This window comes from Callorhinus ursinus, unplaced genomic scaffold (assembly GCF_003265705.2).
Source record: "Callorhinus ursinus isolate GAN/ISIS: 27379988/994484 unplaced genomic scaffold, GSC_fseal_2.0 scaffold54, whole genome shotgun sequence".
NCBI classification, from domain to species: domain Eukaryota; kingdom Metazoa; phylum Chordata; class Mammalia; order Carnivora; family Otariidae; genus Callorhinus; species Callorhinus ursinus.
In genome coordinates this window covers 6504536-6524006 of record NW_027397116.1, presented here as the reverse complement: position 1 = coordinate 6524006, position 19471 = coordinate 6504536, and the positions used below count along the sequence as shown (strand labels likewise).

Below are 19471 nucleotides of genomic sequence, written 5' to 3'. Positions count from 1 at the left end.
TCCCCCGCCCTTTCTACACCCACTGAACTACTCCAAGGTCAATTTCAAATGCCACATCTTCCGTGAAGCCTTTCCTCCTCACCTTCACGAGTGTGGATTGTAGCACTATTTAATGCCAATTCGCTTTAAACGGTATTTAATTGACAAAATGGAATTACAGAGATGGGAGGAGGCAGGATAAGAACAGGAAAAACATGAATGCCAAGTTGAACACGTAAGATAACAAAATCAGTTGACATTTAACTCTGCTCTCCTGTCTCCTAGGACTCCTCCAATGACCCCACAAGGAAGGAAGCACAAGCCTTCACCATCGGAAAAAACAAAACAAAACTCTGAAGCTCAATGAAGTTAAAGGATTTGTCCAAATCCTATAGTTGGTAACACCAAAAGTTGAACCTAGTCATTCATTCATATGTTTATTCGTTCATTCAGTAAGTATTTATTGGTGCCAGGTCCTGTGACACTGTTCCAAGCATGGGATGGGGGCTGAAGAACACAGCCGTGGATCATACGTAGCCTTATTCTAGTGGGAGACACAGGAAATAAATGAGTAAATGTATAATCTAATGTTACAAAGTGACAGTGCTATGAAGAAACATCAAGCAGGGGGGAGACACAGAGGAGACAGGGTTCCCCACACTAGATGGAGTAGTCAGACATCCTGTACTCTGAGTCCCAAGCTCAGTCCTCTGTTCCATCCTGCAGACTCATTGCGGAGGGAAGTTGATGGTCCTAAAGTGTGCAGCCCTGTTCTTCTGCAGATACTGCCCAGGGCTTGGGATGTGTACATCTGAGCACCAAAGCCCATTCAGCACAAGATCCTCCACCCCACCCCCACCCCCCCAGGTTATGAGTAGGTCTCCTTAAACTCCCACAAAGCTGGACTGCCTTACTTAGCTTCCAATGTAGACTATAAACTCCCTGGAGGCAAGAACCACTCACACAGTTTCCAGTAAGTGCCTGCATGTCGGTTATCAGTCGATGGGTTGATCAGATTAAAAACAATTGGAAGAACAAAAGACTGTTCCCCTTAAAATCTATAGACCTTCTCCAAAATAAGCCTAGCCTCTCCGCCATTCCCTACATCCCAGGAGATCCCCTCCTCCATGAACCCGGCTGGGCAGCCCAGCACCGCACAAACCCCACGAGAAAACCAGGTCAGTCCAGGCTACAGTAAGTAGTAAGCTGTGTCAATTTGGGACGTTTTTGCCAAGACGGGCCCTGTGACATTGCGGGTGGTGGAGAGTGGCAGGGGGTACAGAGAAAACTGCAGCAAAGCAGAGATGGAGACTTAGTCCCACATTAGTATAAAACCGATCTGAAGCATTAACTGAGGAATAAACTGACTAGTGTAAGCGGCAAAGACAAAATGAGTTCCACCACTTCGAGTTATCCGTCTGATTTCCACAAACATCTCAGTCATGCATTGTGTGTGTGGTTTTTTAAATTTATTTTACTGCACCATTGAACATCTTTCACTGTTACAGGCACGCATGTGTATATATTACTGGGGGATTTCCCATGCAATTAGTAATGAGTTATTTAAACTTTATATCTTAAAGTTTTAATAGTTCCCACAAATGTGACAATTACACTTTGGCAAAATCACCTGTGAGGACAGAAGGAAGACTTGAAGCAACAGAACTCCAAAATACTGCAACATTAACTTCAGACCTCCTGGAAGGGGTCGCTCTCCCTCCAAAAATCACCGTCCTTCCTGGATGATTCCCACTAGAATTCACAGCAGGTTCATCATCGCTGGCCTGGCTTTGTACCATGAGGAGACAGTTGATCCATCCAGCCATATTCAAGAAAGTTCCATGTAAACAAAAATGTCCAGAATAAAACACCTGAAAAGAGAAGCTCCCGAAGGTGACACATCCATATTATCTAATCTCCAAATTCATAAGAACATTTGGATTACATACAGTGAGGATTAGGGTCTGAGGCAATTTCCATTTGAGCAGCTACTTTCCTGATTCAATACCTTCATTCCTACCTGCGGCGACTCAGGTGCAAATACACTCAGAAGTACAAATAGGTAACAACTTAGCAGACGAAAGGCAAAGCTAGAGAACAGGCATGCTCGGTCTAAATTCAAAACCCAAATCAGGTCGCGTTTCCTCATTTTATTTTCTAATATAGTCCTTTTTTGCAGTCTTTAATTGCAAGAGTGTAAAGATATATTTAAAAGCAGGAAATGTACCTTGCCTTCCAGGAAAAAAATGTGATATGAGTTGGCAAAGGATTAAGCTAACCACAGACAATACAGAATTGTTTTTTAGCATCTGAACTCGTCCTTAGCACCAAGCTAAGCTGCTTGTCTGGAACCAATAGGAGAAACATCATCAAGTTTAAAACTGGTGGTGAATTAAACACCTTAGTCCCAAGAATCAATCATACTGGTATTTTCTGGTCTCATTTTGTAGGGAGTTCATCAAACTGAGGACATTCGTGAGTTGAAGGGGTCATGACAGAACAGTGAGAACAAATGCTTTTTTTCTTCATCTCCTTCACTGTTGTATTGACTGATCTGCATAATCAGATTTGGAAAGCCTTTCTTCCCCCCAAATTATACCTTTTCTTTAAATGTCTGAAGTTCCTATGTAGAGTTGACTGTCATTTTGATGAACAGTTTGATCTCTCCTTGAAAAATATTGAAAAATATTTTTTTTGAAGAGTGAATTCTGCAGAACTGATTCTATTAACATGACTACAGAGCTCTGGAGGGACTTCTATCAACAGTAATTCTCAACTACCCTTAGGTTAACTCAGTGGCTCAGGACTAGAGACCAATTTGCCTGCAGAGGATTGTGGCGATGTCTGGGGACATTTTTTGTTGTCACGATTCATGGGTGTGCATCTAAGTGGGCAGAGGCCAGGGATGCTGTGCAACATCGTACCATGCACAGGACAGCCCCCCACAGCAAGGAATTGAAAATGTCACTAATGCTGAGAAAGCATAACAGAAATTCTTACTACTTACGGGGCAGCTGCCTTATAATCCCAAATCCACCTTAGTGATTTCTTTGATCTTGAAAGCACTCTTTCCTACTGAATTTTGGCATTCCTGATTTATCCCCCACTAGAGTTTGGCCAGCTGGTGGCAAAAAGCAAAAGAAAGTAACCAATATAGAGAATATTTTTAATCCTTCCTCAAACAATGTCTCCCTATTTTATTGATGCTTTATCAATAATTAGAGGGATCATACATTTTTTTTTCCTGTCCACAATGGAGCCTGGTAGTCCTAATGAATATTCATAATGGCCAAATGTCATGAAAACAATTCATCTCTATTTTCAAAAACCAATGTTGACATTTGGAAGATGAAAGCAGACACAGGACATCCCAGAGCCGGTGCTGAAATAATGGGGAAAGGACTCTTTCTATGGAGATAGAAGGACAGAGGACAGAAGCAAGCGCCATCCAGGTTAGCGTGCAGGATGGCTGGTCCTGACCTGACACACAGAGGATGCTCTAAACTTTTAAAAAATTATTTTCATTTCCTTAAAAAAAGAGAAAGATTTCTGGAACTGACCTAAGCACACAGGAACACTAAAGTAAAACGATAGCATTTTTCTAATCTCAGAGGAAAGCAGTATTGGTAAAACCACTGTTCATCAGAACTACTACCACCAGGCAAGGTTGGCTCAAAGAGGAAAAGAAAAGTCCTGCCTTTCCTTGGGAGAATTAAAATACAGAAACAACTAAAGGGAGAGTAAAACCCAAGTAAAAATCCCAGACTGCAGGCATCACAGTGCCGGAGATGACTAAGGAAACCACCTAGCCCCATGCAAAAATATTGCACTTAATCAGCTTGTCTGAAAACATTAAACACATTCAAACTGTCTTAAAAGGGATTATTTCACATGAACTCTATGTGAATAAGTGTCCATCAAGTTACTTTTCTGAGGTAAATTTAGATATATCGGAATTAAGTGCCTTTTCCTTAGAGAACATTATCTGGATATAAACTAGTGCACATTTCCTTAGCCAACTGCACAGAAACTATAAAATTCTAATCTTTTAATAAAAGCAGAACGATGTGAAATCAAATTAGACCTTCAAATCTGGAAGTGAGGGACAGATTTCTTCTTTGGTTCCAGTCAAGACATCTCAACCAACATTTGTCTAGAATTTCATCCACTCATCACGGTGGTGAGCTTCAAAGAGAAGCCCCCGGATTTTTTTGAGTACATGCCGTACTTTTAGTATTAAAAATGAAAGTGTTGTCTTATTTTTACCCCTCTTTTGGCTGTAGAGACAAGTCCAATAAACTCCTAGGGGTAAAAATGCATTTACCTTATTCATGGCCAATTTATTTATTTTTTTAAAGTTTTTTTTAACCATTTTCTTTTTTTTTAAGATTTTATTCATTTATTTGTGAGAGAGAGAGAGAGAGAGAGCACAAGCAGGGGGAGTGGCAGGCAGAGGGAGAAGCAGACTCCCTGCTAAGCAGGGAGCCCGATGTGGGGCTCGATCCCAGGACTCTGGGATCATAACCTGAGCCGAAGGCAGACGCTTAACCAGTTGAGCCACCCAGGCGTCCCTTCATGGCCAATTTAAACCCAGATCATAAATTTTGAAGGAATGAATGAAAAAAATTCCTATCCTACTGATCACAACCGCTTACTTATTTCAGCCTTAGAATGAACACTAAGACATTTTTTTTTTTAAAGCTGGTATTAGTGCTCAAAAATGCAGGCGCTTTTTCCATTACCAACCCAGCATTTCTGTTGACTCCCATGCAGATTCTAAACAGAACTCTGTGCCTGGAGCCTAACAGATGACCATTGCCAGTCAATTTTACAACCCATCAGGGAAGACTCTAGTTCTCTATGAGGGCATCTCCACTTTCTCAGACCTATTTTGAGACTGTTCTGATTAAAATACTACTGCCTAAACAATGTGTTCAATATAGGACAGAGCCTTCTTCAATACTAATGTAAGTCAATTATGGATTCAAATCAGAGTCTAATAAATTTATTTGAAATTGGTAATATGGGTCAGAGCCAGAAAAGGAAATAAAGAAAATCGTAAGTTCCTCAAAACACATTAAAAGGCAGCAATTAAATTAATTTTCATTTTTCCCTACACGTACACTTTACCAACAAGTTACTAGTTGGCAACTACAATAAATATTTTAAAATATGCCTAGTGAAAGAAAAGTCAATCTAGCTTGGTTTTTTGGCAGGAATGAATACTCAGTGTCATATATTCTTCTATCTCAGGAATACCCATGTTCTCCTGGCAAAGGTTACACATATCAGTGTGATCATATAAAAAAAAAAACCCCAAAGGAAATTTGGACAAATAAGTCATTAAGCAATAAATGAGAACAGTCCCCACCTGGACTGATTCTGCAAGACAACATTTAAGTATTGTGTCATACCTTAGGAAGTGGAAATATTCCCATACTTCCAAGTGAAAAAAAAAAGTATTTTATGCATTAAACATCTGGAGCACCCTACAGCTGTCATTCATTTCACAGCGGAAAGTAAACATTAGTTTTGTCTCTACCTCACAAAATGAAGAGGTGGTCAGAAAGCCTTTTCTTCCTGTCTTCCCCCAATGAACTCCATGCCCTCGCATGTTCTGAGAATATTTTCTACTCCCATAGGTGTTCACTTTACATTTATTCGAAAATGAGTCAAAGAAAAAAATTTCCACAGTGACAGGACTATCCAACGTTCCTTTTTTGTGATCTTCGAGTGGAATGAAAAAAAAAAAAAGAGCTATCATGATTCTTAAGCTTTTTCGATGTACTTGGCTACGAGCTCACCTGAGAGTCAGTTACACGTTCCAATCACTTTAAAATAGGAACTACTTTGAATCCCGCGGCCACAGCCATGGAGTCCCAGCCTTCAGCGTCCCTGACACGTATGTGAGCGCAGTTGGCTTCTCAAAATAAATGCGCAAACGGAAACGACGAGTTTGTGGAAAAGCAGCATGAGATACCCGGGACAATGTAAAGGGCTTCTCGGTCACACAGAAATTAACAGACACATGCAATTAACATCCCAGACCACCAGCCCCTTGTTGAACACGGAGCGAGCACACCGCCAGTTTGATCAGTGTCTACAGCCCACAGAGGTCCTTCCACAAGCCAGAGCGCCTCATCTACGCAGTCTGTTCATGTGGGGACCAGATTAAAAATGTGTGCTGTTGACATAATGTTGGTCCTCCTGAGTTTTGCTAAGAGCTTGTCTGTGGTCACTCAGGCAGCTGTCCAAAGATACTTCAACAGCCACTTGTGTTGTTTCGTGCCTACCGAAGCTATCACTTGGGTAGGTGTCTAGGGGGGGACAGCCGTTGTGCTCCGCACAGCCATTGACGTGGGCCAGAGGCAGGGCCCCCGGGGGGCAGCACAGCTGCTTCTCACAGCCCTTGGAGATGCAGGGTGAGCTGCAGAGCAATAGCGAGTCCTTCGGCTCCACGGGGTCCTTCAAGTCCACCTGCTCAAACTGGATGGTCACATTGTGGATTCCCACACTGTGGAAGATTTCTCGAATTTTCCTACTGACGTCCTGATAGCCCCTGTCCTTCTGATACTTGATGTGCAGGGTGGCAATGATCTTTCCGCTTATAAGTTCCCAGATGTGCACTTCATGTACACTGCTAATCCCGGGCACGGCCGAGAGTTTACTCACTACAAGAAGGAAGAGCAGACAATTAGAGAAAGGCTCCTGGAAACAAGGTCCCATTACGGGAGGGACATGGTCCCTGAAGGCACTCTCACCAAAACGGTGTATTTACAATGGGAAGAAAAAGAGCTCTATCTGTATGGGTACATTTTCCCATAATCTTCTTTCTCTTCTCTGCGTCCCTGTGCCATCCATCATGAACCCATAAAAGGCAATTCAAGAAAATAAGTTCGGGGGCGCCTGGGTGGCTCAGTTGGTTAAGCGACTGCCTTCAGCTCAGGTCATGATCCTGGAGTCCTGGGATCGAGTCCCGCATCGGGCTCCCTGCTCAGCAGGGACTCTGCTTCTCCCTCTGACCCTCCCCCCTCTTATGTGCTCTCTCTCTCTCTCTCTCTCTCTCTCATTCTCGCTCTCTCAAATGAATAAATAAATAAAATCTTTAAAAAAAAAAAGAAAGAAAAGAAAATAAGTTCGACAACACCCAGAAGAATTCCCAAGGTTCAAGGGAATGGACACCCAAACAGGCTGTGTTGGGAGCATAAAGTAGGATGCCTTTTTGAAAGGGGAGAACTTGGCAATATGGACCAAAAACTTACCAACAGCTCTAGTACGAGGAATTTAACCTACAGGGAAATACCCTAACATTCATGTACAAAAATGGTTTGGGTAATGTTCTTTGTATTAATGAAAAAAATAGAAATGAGGAAATAGTTAAATCAATTATATAAAAGAATATAACAGCCATTAACAAGTAAGTTGCATATTTAAAGACATGAGGAAAAGTATATAAGATATCTTTACGTGAAAAAGCAAATAGTTATACTGTATATACGGCACTTTTTTCTTCCTTTTTTTAAAACAAACATCAGTGTATATACCCACACAAAAATTTTATGTAGGTTAAAGCTTGTTTCATTGAATGACTGACTCAAAAATATTAAAAGTGGTAATTTCTGGGTGGCAGGATCATGAGAGATTTCTATTTTTTTATTTAAATCTTCTATACTTTCTCAAATGAGCATGTATTTAGAGAGATGGTGTAGAATAGTGATTCTGAGCAAAGACCCTGTAAGCCAGCCAGAGTCTGAATCCCAGTTTAGACATGGCCTTGGGTAATTTAGCTAGCCCCCAGTGCCTCAGTTTCCTTATCTGTAAATCAGGAATAATAATGAGAGTACCCCGTAGGTTTACTTGCAGGATTAAAATGAGTGAATATAAGTAAAGCACTTAGAACATTACTAGCATATAATAAGTGTCATAGAAGTGTTGCTACTGTTATTACCATCTATTTTTAAACGTTTTTAAATATATATATATACACACACAACTTTGTTAAAAGGCAATATAAGCCATTATATATCACAAATCATTTTGATATGTTTATCTTGTTTCTTCAACTGGAAAACAAGCTCCTGGAAGGTAGAGACCATGCTGCCTATCTGCTCCTGGGTATCTCCTTCCCCAACCCCCCACCTCCTCTGCCTGCCGCACTGGGCAGATAGCAGATTGCAGGAAATGAAGGCTGATTGTTTTAACTCTGTACCGCAAAGCAGCCAGAGAGGTGACCACGCCTAACTGACTCTGAGACTGTAAACGAAGCAATGCTGCCCAAGAGGAGGCTCCAAAAGGTGAAAAGAACATCCAGGGGAAAAGACTAGGAGAAGCACCAGCTGTTAGCAATGGCTCGACCAGCTGGTCCCAATGCATGCTACTAAACAGAGGGCTGACAGGGCTATGACCTACCCTGACCACCGCAAATCACACCCTCACAGGGGAAAGCCTAGCCATGGACATACAATGTATTAAGACCCATTCAAACCTCATTTCAGGGATCTGTCATGAAGTAAGGTCTTCCGACTTTGAGCCTCATAGTGGGTCGGGCTCTATCTCATGGTGACTGGCTCACTGGTGAAGCAATGATAGTATAACAGCAAATATGCAAGAAAATTCTTCTTCTATAAAAACATAATCTCCATTTAGAAACACTAGAAATAAAGTTGCACATTCAGTGTCTCACCAACATCTGGATAGTTCCCACCTAGAAACTCTGCAAAGTCTCTAAACTATGTATGCTCAGATGCATATAACTAAGGTGAGAGTTTGACCTTCTGTTTGAGCACAGCAAAGAGACAGGTTTCGTTACTGAAGGAGGTCATGAATGACCTGAATTTAAAAAGGGGTCCTTTTTATGGTGTTATAAGAGACACGGTGACTTTCGTGCCCATAAAAAATCAATTAGCTAGAAAGCAGGATCCAGAATACGAATGAATGATTCCTATTTTCTGAATAAGGAGAATAAAAATCAAGTCCTTGGCAGGGTAACCTTATGGGAATTAAAATAAAGCCTTGATGTGAACGTAAGAGCCGAGGCATAGGTCTTGCCCAACACTATACTCTCAAAAATTTCCAGGTGAGTCAGAGAGTCATGGGTTGCAAAGGACCTTTGGTTCTTGGAGCTGTGAGTCATCTTCCTAGGCTACCAAACATATGATAGATGTCTCTATTGCCAGGTGATTTAAAGTACTTCAGGAGACATAAATCAAACACGGTTCTGAAATAACGCTGGCCCTTTGGCCGGAGGAGCATTAAGCGGGCATGGTTCTAGATAAGCATCATGTGACTTACTCAGCTCTTCCATGTTAACTCCTCTGGGGACCATCTGCAGCAGAATGGCAGCAGTCTCCTTGATGAGTGGGAAGGCAGATGACAAAATGATGATGACCATGACGATAGTCAGGCTGGGGTCGATGTAGCACTGCCAGTTACATGGGTCCTCAGGTTGCAGGGGACGCATGTAGAATATGATGGCCGTGACCACCACGACCACCGATCCCAGGGCATCGCCCATCACATGCAAAAGTACACCTGCCAGGAAGAAAGAAAGACCGCTAAGGCACCGATTCAAATTCGGGAGCTGCGTGACGCTCAGTGACCCGGGTTCCCAAGTCTGAGACCAGTTGCTATTTGTTTTCCTTTTGGTTAAAACAGCAGGATGGATGCGAATGAAAAAAATTAAAAAGTCCGCTACTTTGCAGAAAACAAAACCCTAGGCCACCATCCCAGGACCCAGCAACAGCCTAGGAAGATTCTGAGCTACAGACGCCAGTGGGAAGAGGGACTGTATCTGCCCATGGTGCCTCACCACCGCGGCCTGCCACTCATCAGAAGGCACCAAACTGGAAAACAGAGGCTGTGCAAATGGTTTCTTATTCTTTCAAACAAGTATCTGCGACTTAAATGGTTTTAAACATTTTTAAGAGGAGAAGGAACTAAAACATATCAAGAGGGTGGTTCTTGGGGCACCTGGGTGGCTCAGTCCATTAAGCGTCCGCCTTCAGCTCAGGTCATGATCCCAGGGTCCTGGAATCGAGCCCCGCATCGGGCTCCCTGCTCCGTGGGAAGCCTGCTTCTCCCTCTCCCTCTGCCTGCCGCTCACCCTGCTTGTGCTCTCTCTGTCTCTGTCAAACAAATAAACAAAATCTTTAAAAAAAAGAAAAAAGAGAGAGAGAGAGAGTTGTTCTTGTTATTCCTTGTCTTTCCTCTTCCTTGATCCATTTCCCCCCTTCCCTACGTGTCTTTGCCTACTCCTCACTTAGTCCGGGTCATTCAAACTGGTTCAAGAGGTCATTAAGAAGGGACTCCAGCAACACTGCCACTGAATAAAGAGCCATTTGTCACAATAAAATAAAATTAAAATTAAAGAGATAATAACAAACATCGTGGTTGCCTTTAATCAAGGGACTCAACCTTAAAGGTTTTGATTATGATACAGAAAATATGCAATCCTAACACAGAAGATCTGGGTGTCCAGTTGTATGCGAGACACAGACTAAACTGGGATTTAGGTGAAAATCTTGTCAGAAGGATTATAAAAATATAAACACCAGGTGATTTTTTTTTTTTTGCAGAAAACAAAAGACGCTTGCTATTCAAAGCATGGTGTGCCGACTAGCAGCATCAGCATCCCCCAGAAGCTGGTGAGAGATGCAGAATCAGGCCCCACCTCAGATCTGTGGAATCCAATTCTGCATTTTTAACAAGATCACCAGGGGATTAAAACTCAAATAAAACTCCCAGAGCCCTGCTCTAGAAGAAAGCATATAGATTAAGAAAGATTCATTTTGTCTCTCCAAGTATCCCACAGATCCATTCAGTTGAATTAATAATAATCTAAAATCCTAATAACTCACTTGTGGCTACAACCAAACAGTCTCACTTGGAAGATGCTTTAATTGGGCTAATGTTGCTTTTTAGCAATACTTTTAGGATTCTGAGTAGCTGAGTAGCATCAGAGGCAAAATAGCATTCTGTAAACATACTAAATGCAATTTGTGGCCACCTCGCCCCCCACCCCAAAATAATACAGGAATAAAAAATATCTCCATATTTCCTTCTCGCTGAATGGTTAGGTATTAGAACAGAATTCTGGTTCAACAAATACATTAAACAATTCCATCTTCTAATTCTGTGCCCCTTTCCCCCCACCCCACCCACAAAAGAGCTTTTTTACTCCCCAGTCCCTGTCCCGAGCCACAAAGAGAAAATCCCAAAAGTAGGTCTTATATACCTTGTTCCTCCAGGGAAACCTGAAGATCAAAGCCTGAACCTTCCCCAGGGCAGTACAAAGTGATACTATAAAAATATGAAGACCAAGTATTTCCTATCTGCACTTGACATCATTTTCACTGCCTGAGACAGTTGTCATCCTCTGTTTCCTGCATGACAGCCTCGTTTCCTCCATGAGACACAAAGTGACGTGAGGATGAGGGTCATGCTCTGCATTTCTTGTGTTTATATTTTGGCACTAGAAGCATACAATGTGGCACTCAATGAAACAGTATTTTCTGGTTGGTCGGTCATAACTCCCATGACATAGAATAGCTGCTGCCTTTTACTTAATAATAATAATTGTATTGCCAGTTAACATATATGCATCAGACGTTGTTGTAAGTATGTTCCATGTATTTACATATTAAGTCCTTTGAAGGACTCTCTGAAGTGGTTACTCTCCCCATTCTACAAATGAGGAAACTGAGGCATGGAATAGCTGAGTAACTTATCCAAGATCACACAACTAGAAAGTGCCCGAGTAGGGATATAAATCTGGCATAGTCTAACTAGAGAACCACTGTGCATCCTTCCTCACAGAAGTCCTAGATTCCCATTTCAGGTTCTCCTCCTAAGAAATCTCACTATTAGCCCCTCACAATTATATAAAATAGCTTTCAAACTTGTTTTCCCCATAACCCACAGTTAGAATCCGGTTCTGCCTCCTAGCACACACAGAGACACGCACTGAAACAAGCATGAAAAAACAAAGCCTGTCCCAACATGTGATTTATTACTGCTTTCTATTCTATTTCGTTCAATTCTGGTTCATTTTCTAAATGCTGATCATATTCTAATAAATTGATTTTGTGACCCAAACTATCATGGCTTTCAGTTTGAAAAACTGCTTAAAGCATGATCTCCTTAAATTCTTGAGACTGGATATTAGAGTGTGTTTTCTGGCCTCCTGTGCAAAGATGAAGAAGGCCTGGTCATTATCCTCCAGGGACCACAGTCCACCGGCAGGATCCTCGGAGAAGCGCACCAGGAACCTCGGAGTTGGGGGGCGGTGAGTCCCTGTGAGGGGACACCTCAAGGATGGCATCTTGAGAGATGGGGCAGTTGGGCAGGACTCTGAAGGGGGGACAGACCTCAACCGGCAGCAGAGTTCCAGGCAGAGAGAACTCAGAGAGGAAGTGTTCCAGGCAGGGAGCTCCAGGGAGGCTGCAGATGGGGACGTGACTGACAGGCAGCGGGGTGCCCTCAGAATGAAGTCACAGACCCTGACGGTTTCCGTGAGCCATGGACCTTGCCAAAGTCAACCTCTGTTAGTCACAGGACTCTCCTCTGTGCAATGGGGATGAGAACGGCATCTGTCACACTTCTCTCGGAGACTAGTTCTGAAGAGTCTATTGAAACGATGTCTGAAAGCCCACTGAGATGAAGCGCCCAGAACTGATGGAGACAACGGTAATGAGCGCGATTCGTTGAGTGTGTCCTCTGTGCTATTCCAGCCACTCATGCAACACTCACAACCGCACAGTGCTGCTGTTGTGATCTCCATTATACCGACAAGGAGACTGAAGCTCAAAGAGGTTAAGTTACTTGCCCAAGGTCACCCAGCTAGTAAAAGGCAGAGGTTGACCTTGAACCAGATCTGCCTGACTGAGCACTGGTCACCTCGCTGTAGGTGTGCATTTAGATGGGGATGGAGGGGCAGGAGAGACAGTTCAGGGTCTAGGAGAGGTGGTGGGGCAGCAAAGGGGTGAAGAAAAGGGCAGAAATGTCTAGAAAGGACTACTGGCACCGGAACAGCAAGCCTTTGAATGTCAGCAGTGTTAGGACTTTATTCTGGAAGCAGCAAAGATTTCTGAGCAGATTCTGATGGGATCACATCTGTGATTCAGAAAGATAAGTCAGGCAGCATTATCTGAGAGACGAAGATCGACACTTGGTAGACAGCTCAATTATCTGTTCACAAGGGAGCTTTGCAATGACAGGACACCTCAACAGTTGGCCCTCACTTCCTGTCTTGAGATTTTTTTAAAAACTCAGAAAAACTGGCAATTTGACATAAGTTGGAATTTAATGTGTCCCAGGCCTTAAAAAAGCCATCAGTGTTGTTGAATGTGTTGATAACCAGAAACACAGTGCATTAGCCCTGGGCATTAACAAGTGGTTATGGGGAAGGAGGAGTTCTTTCTTACTGGAAAAAAACAATTAGAAAAAAAAATCTCATCAAAGGAGACTTATTTTCAAATGATGTCAGGATTGCAGTTTATCTATTTATATTTGTACTGAAATACAAAAAGTTAATAATCTTTCTGACACTCTGTTGCAACAGTTTTTAATGTATCACATTTGATCCTATTAAATAAAATCAACAACTAAAATTGACGAGAATTTATAAAGGTTTGTGGTTTCACTGTGCTTTGCAGAAGATGGACTGTGTTTCTCAGAAGGCATTTGGTTTTTTTCCACTGAAATAAGAGAAACACTAATGAAAATCCAGAAATGATTTTTGTTCACAAGAATCCCCGCCAGTCATTTGCTCCCCTGCAGATCTGGGGGGACAGTCCTGTTTTCTCAAGCAGTGGCTTAAAGGTCAAAAGTGTAACCACTCAGGGCGCCTGGGTGGCTCAGGTGGTTAAGCGACTGCCTTCAGCTCAGGTCATGATCCTGGAGTCCCCGGATCGAGTCCCACATCGGGCTCCCTGCTCAGCGGGGAGTCTGCTTCTCCCTCTGACCCTCTTCCCTCTCGTGCTCTCTATCTCTCATTCTCTCTCTCTCAAATAAGTAAATAAATAAATCTTAAAAAAAAAAAATAAGTGTAACCACCCAGTGGACTGTCTACACTGGAGAAGCAAGCCACCCTGCGTGGAGTGCACAGGCAATGTGCAAGACTGGGAAGAGGTGGAAATGAGAAGTAGGAGCCCAGGAGCCCAGCCCCGCCTCAGCTGCCAGCCTGGGTGACTTGGGAAGTCACCAGACTCACGGGACCCTGTCTCCTTATCTGCAAATCGAGGGGGTGGAGTCCATTCCCACTAAGGCCTTTCTACGCCTTCTCTGAATCATGGCTCCGAGATGAGGACACACGACCTAAGGGGAGGCCAGCCTCCCACTTGGCCTGAAAGAAAGAAGGAGAGGCTCCTGGGAGCCACGGCAGGGCCCGGAGCGCTTACCCTCACCTCGGCAGCAGGGTTGAGCCCAGCAATTCCACTCACTACCTGACAGTCAACAGCTCCCACCTGATGAGATTCTTACAAATGCGAGTGACTCACGCCTGCACGGTGTCTGGCACAAAGCATGCACTCCATTAACAGGCTTTTCCTTCCACATCGCCCAAGCACTTGACATGTTTTATCGAACAGTCACCCCCTCAAGTAGACACTATTTAAAAGATGAGGGAATTGGAAGCTTAGAGAAGTCCCCAAACTTGCCCCAAGTCAGAGTCTTCAACAGCAGAGCCAAGACCCCAGACCCCGGCATCCTGAGCCCAGATCTCAAACTTTCGGCCACCGCATCATTCACCTCTGGTGGAAGCTACAGGTGCGCGCTGCTCAGTACCTGTGGAGCACAGGGCCGAGCCAGCTAAAGCAAGGCTCTACCGAGGGCATTTTTCCAACCAGGAGCTCCAACAACTTTAGACTCAAGATCGGCCGGATCATACAAGTTTCATGATCATGCGACAAGTTTCATGATCATGCGGCAAGTTTCATATATCATGCTTCCCAAACAAGGTCACAATATCTACTGGTCCCACTCCTAAGTCCTCTCAGCCTCTTTTCACCTACCTGTTCTCCTCCTCTACAGCATGAGAATGGATAATTAACGGAATGTGCTTTGCAAAATTAAAGTGCTATGGAAAATCTATGATATATATATAATATACATAGTATGTATTTGATATCTAAAATATATATAGCATATATTATATTTTAAACTGAACCCAAAGAAAGAGAAAGGATAGTGATTTTTCATTACAGAGTCTCTCTTTCCAAAAAAGATTCACCACCAAGCACTTTAGAAATTCCCCTGTTGCCGTTCAATTTTTAAAAATTGACTCACGTAGAAATTCTTAGGAGCTCATGTATGGTTGTTGTTATTGTCGGGGTTTTTTTTTTTTTTTCTGATTTTCCCTACAGATCCATTCCAGGTATCACTTTGTAAAACAGATGGGAGACTCTCAAAAATGAAAGCGTCTCCCAGATGACTACTTTTTCTTTACGTTATTTCCATTTAAGCCCTACCACAGGCTTTTCCCCCAAATCATCTGGAAGTAAAGGCTTAAATAATCTTTGTTGAAATCCTCCAAGTTGAGATGGAGGACCTGGGCAAAGTCTCTGCCCAAGAAGTTGGAAGAGAGAGATGTTGGATACAATGTCAGTATCTGGTGAGAAATGCACCTCCGAACTCCCTGGGCTAACCTTTGCCCAGCGCCTGTGACCCTGAGCACAAGGCAGGGAGAATGCTAATGACGTGCCTTCCACGTGCCTCACCAGAACCCTCCGCTCTGGGCCTGGAAGTAGAGATTCAAGGAAGCCAAGAGACCCATCCCAGACACAGATTTCTGGCAGAAATAAGTGAGGCGTGAGGGTCAGTCAGCAATGCCACGTTGGATGCAGGCACCCGCTCTCTTCTCACTTTGATCAAAATTACATTCAAATAAAATCAGCCTCATTTTACGTTAGCAATACCCACGACTGGGCAAAATCAAGTAAAGTAATAGCATGCTACTGATCTGTGAGGCTCTGGAACAGGCAGCATTAGCCTGGATCTAAGTGGAGCAAGGATAAATCATTAGCAACTAGTGTGTCACTCAGAATCAATGCAGGGATTAGGTAAGAGACTAGGGTCATAGTCTATTCGTGCAACCGGCCTACTTTCTAACACACTTTATTAAAAGGCAAACAGAAACGAAGAGTACAGCACAGTCCGTATGTATTACAGACAAGCGTTTCAAATTGACCTGGAGCCAATCTTACCTCTGATATTCAGGGCTTCAGACTTTTTCTCCTTTTTCATAGTCTCTTCTGGTTCATTCTGGGTGTTCAGAGAATCACCTGCATTCAAAGAAGAAACCTTGTGTTGTGTATAAGTTCTACAAACAAAAAGAACCAATGGACTCAAAAAAAGGTTTTGTTATTTTAAACTCCTGCTAGCTCATCAGACCCCCTACCTCTCCACACACACAGCCCAGAATAGTACATTTTGGCCTTGATATAAGCCTTGTGATCCACCTTTGGATTTCATTCACACTTCCATTCAAGTTTAGAAAAAAAAAAAGAGGCAAGTGGGAGCCCACCCCCACCCCCAAACCCATAACTCCCAGGGCGGTAGAAGGGTGGGCAAAGGGGAAGGGAGAAAACAAAGTGCAGACAGCATCTGATGAAGGGGCAACGGCTGGGGGTTGCTATCTGTTGCCCAATAATAACTGATTTTTAAGAAAAGCAATACTCCGAAGCGGACAGAATAAGGGGAAAGAGGCAAAAAAAAAAAAAAGAGGGGGCCTGAGGATCCAGGAGAAAACAAAAGAAACTGTGGGGAATGTCATAAGTTAGCAGCAGAGAATTAAAGCCGGGCTGCAGAGGACACGGATTTTTTACAACATAGAATCAGCCGCAGCAACAGCCAGAAAGAAAAAGAGGGCGTGGATGCGGAGGAAGAGACGGGCGGGAGGAGGGCAAGGCAGAGAGGTCCAGAGGATGCAACCGAAAGGCACCTGCTACGTTGGAGAACACGGTCGCCCCCTGCTCCTCCTTGCTTTCCGCCGCGGCCACGCCGCGGGTGGCGGCGGACGGCCGGCGGGGGCCCGCGATCGCGCGCGGGGAGCGGCCCTCGGCCGGCGGCTGGGGCTGGTCGCGCGGCGGCGGCGGGCGGCCGCGGCGGGGGCCGCAGCAGGAGAGCCAGGCGGCGCAGTCCTGGAAGATGAGCAGCCCCAGCACGTTGACGGCCAGCCCCAGCGCGCCGACGAAGAGCACCAGCTCGGGGTCGTCGATGCGCTCGGGCCGCGCCAGGCGCAGCACGGCCTCCACGGTGATGGTGAAGCAGAGCGCCGTGAGGAAGACGGCGTTGCTCAGCGCGCCCAGCACCTCGGCGCGCGCGTAGCCGTAGGTGGCCCCCAGGCCCCCGCGGGGCCGCCGCGCCACGTAGCCGGCGCCCAGCCCCACGCACAGCGAGATCAGGTCGGACAGCATGTTGAAGGAGTCGGACAGTAGCGCGATGGAGTTGCCCAGGTAGCCCGAGACCAGCTCGGCCACGAAGAAGGCGACGGTGAGCACCAGCATGAAGAGCAGCCGGCACGTCTTGCCGGAGTAGCGGCCCATGTCGCCGAGCCGCCGCCGGTGGGGGCGCCCCTGCGCGGCCGAGCCCCGAGCCCGCCTCCGGCCTCGCTGCGGGGCCCTGCTCCCGCTTCTTATACGGCGGAGGCAGAGCGCCCCCGGTCCCCGCACGTCCAGAGTCTAAGGGAGTGGCCGCGGCGGCAGTCTCTGAGGGCCCTCAGGCCGCCTCCGAGGCCCTTTCCCCCGGTCCCGGGTCCCGGCCCCACTTGGCAGGTGGCCACGGGCCAATGTCTGGCCTTCTAGGATAGCGCTGGGCAGAGGGGGAGCTGCTGGGGACAGGGGGCGTGTCTGGAGCGCCCTCCTCCCAGACACCCTGAGGCATTGGCGGGGGGCGGGGCGGGGGGGGGTTCACCTGCCGATCCAGACCCCGCTTCCCGGGTCTCTCCCCTCCCCGTGACCTGACTGTTGACTCCTGGCGGTAAGGACCTTGACTGCTGTGGGGCGTGTTCGCCGCGGTGGACGTGGACACCTTCACGTACGGGCCCGGACGCTGCTGGCATTACAGATTCCACGTTAGCCCGGGGAGGCCCCGGCCAACCCTGCCCAACCTTCAGGGGGCTTCCTGCCCTGCATTTCGTGAGCTTGGAGCTGAGCCCTCGCTCGGCATGCCCGCTCCACTGGCGCGCGCGCTCTAGCTATTGTATCGGCCCTCCTTGCGCGTGGCCTTCGCGCCGAGAGTGCATTCTCGTTTCCCGTCACCCGCCTCAGGGCACGACGTGGTCCCTTGTCCCCCATTCTCCCCTCCCAGCGCCTCCCTCCCCAGGTGAGCTGCAGGCAGCCCTGGAGGAGAGCACAGATCATACTTTTTTGGAAGCATGGCCCGCCCACCCAGCGCTCAGAAATCAGTTTCCCCGGGGGGGTCGACGCAAGTCGCTTGACCGCCAAAGAAGTCAGGACAAGGCCTCCTCTGGGTCATCTCATTTTTCCATGGCACAGAATATTCCCTTCACCCCCATGTGTCCCTCACAGCATGACCTGATACTCAAAGTTCAATCTACTGACCTCCATGAAGGTTTACTCCAAATAAAGCCTTTCCTGTTGACGACAGTCTCTGTTCCAATTAAAAGTTATCCAAAAGAGAACTGTCCCCAGGACTCTGGGAGAGGCCGCCCACCAGAATCCTTGAAGAAGGAAGGGTGTTTGCTGTTGGGTGTTCAGGGAAAGGGGTGGGAGAGCCCTTGCAATTTTCTTTCTTGGTTTCTTTTTGTTTTGTATTCTTTTCTCATTCCCAAAAAAGGATCTGACTGTGAAGTCTGGTGCTCTCTATTCCCCCCTCCTGTCCCTAACCCCTGAACTTTAACCATTCCTGAAACACATGTGGTTTGGACTTGGAAATAACTGTGTCCACTAGTAGCACACTCTGATTCTCGCCTCATTCATTGTCTTACCCTTATGAACCCCAATCTGGTCTTCTAGCGCTAAGGGACCCTGACAAGCATGCTAAAATGTCCTTGACCTGAAGGTGCCACCTTACACAAGATGAGCATCCAAACTCAAGAAGCCCACTGAGCCTTCCCTCCCCGGCTCCAAGAAAATACCCCTACACTGAGAACTTGAGGAAACTGATCATTTAAAGTATCTCTAGGGCGCCTGGGTGGCTCAGTTGGTTAAGCGACTGCCTTCGGCTCAGGTCATGATCCCGGAGTCCTGGGATGGAGCCTGGCATCGGGCTCCGGGCTCGGCAGGGGGTCTGCTTCTCCCTCTGACCCTACCCCCTTTTGTGCTCTCTCTCTCACTCTTTCTCTCTCTCAAATAAATGAAATAAAATCTTCTAAAAAAAAAAGTATCTCTAAACACGAGTATTCAAATGGTCAGTGATTTAAAAGAAATAAAGAGTCATAGAAAGGCTGATGAAAGCTTTGAAGCTGTTTGGCCTCGGACAAATTCCTTAATGCCTGGTCTGGTTTTCACTCCTGTAGGAAGGGAATAATAGTAGT

General features: G+C 45.6%; 1 protein-coding gene across 4 annotated transcripts; it reads right to left on the bottom strand.

Annotated features, from left to right (window-relative positions):
• Positions 1-1408: 1408 nt before the first annotated feature.
• On the bottom strand, positions 1409-19305 carry SLC30A10 (solute carrier family 30 member 10). 4 transcript variants are annotated; one of them, XM_073884059.1, is made up of 5 exons: positions 17887-19305; positions 16179-16256; positions 9271-9510; positions 5522-6650; positions 1409-1850 (listed from the first exon to the last, which is right to left on the bottom strand). In XM_073884059.1, exons 1-4 carry the CDS (start codon positions 18032-18034, stop codon positions 6151-6153), a joined length of 966 nt encoding a protein of 321 aa, XP_073740160.1. In that variant the 5' UTR covers positions 18035-19305; the 3' UTR covers positions 1409-1850; positions 5522-6150. The 4 variants fall into 4 exon arrangements, with proteins under 4 accessions (XP_073740160.1, XP_073740161.1, XP_073740159.1 ...); XM_073884060.1 differs by having other exon boundaries at positions 18537-19299; XM_073884058.1 differs by having other exon boundaries at positions 16916-18029.
• Between the last annotated feature and the right edge of the window lie 166 nt (positions 19306-19471).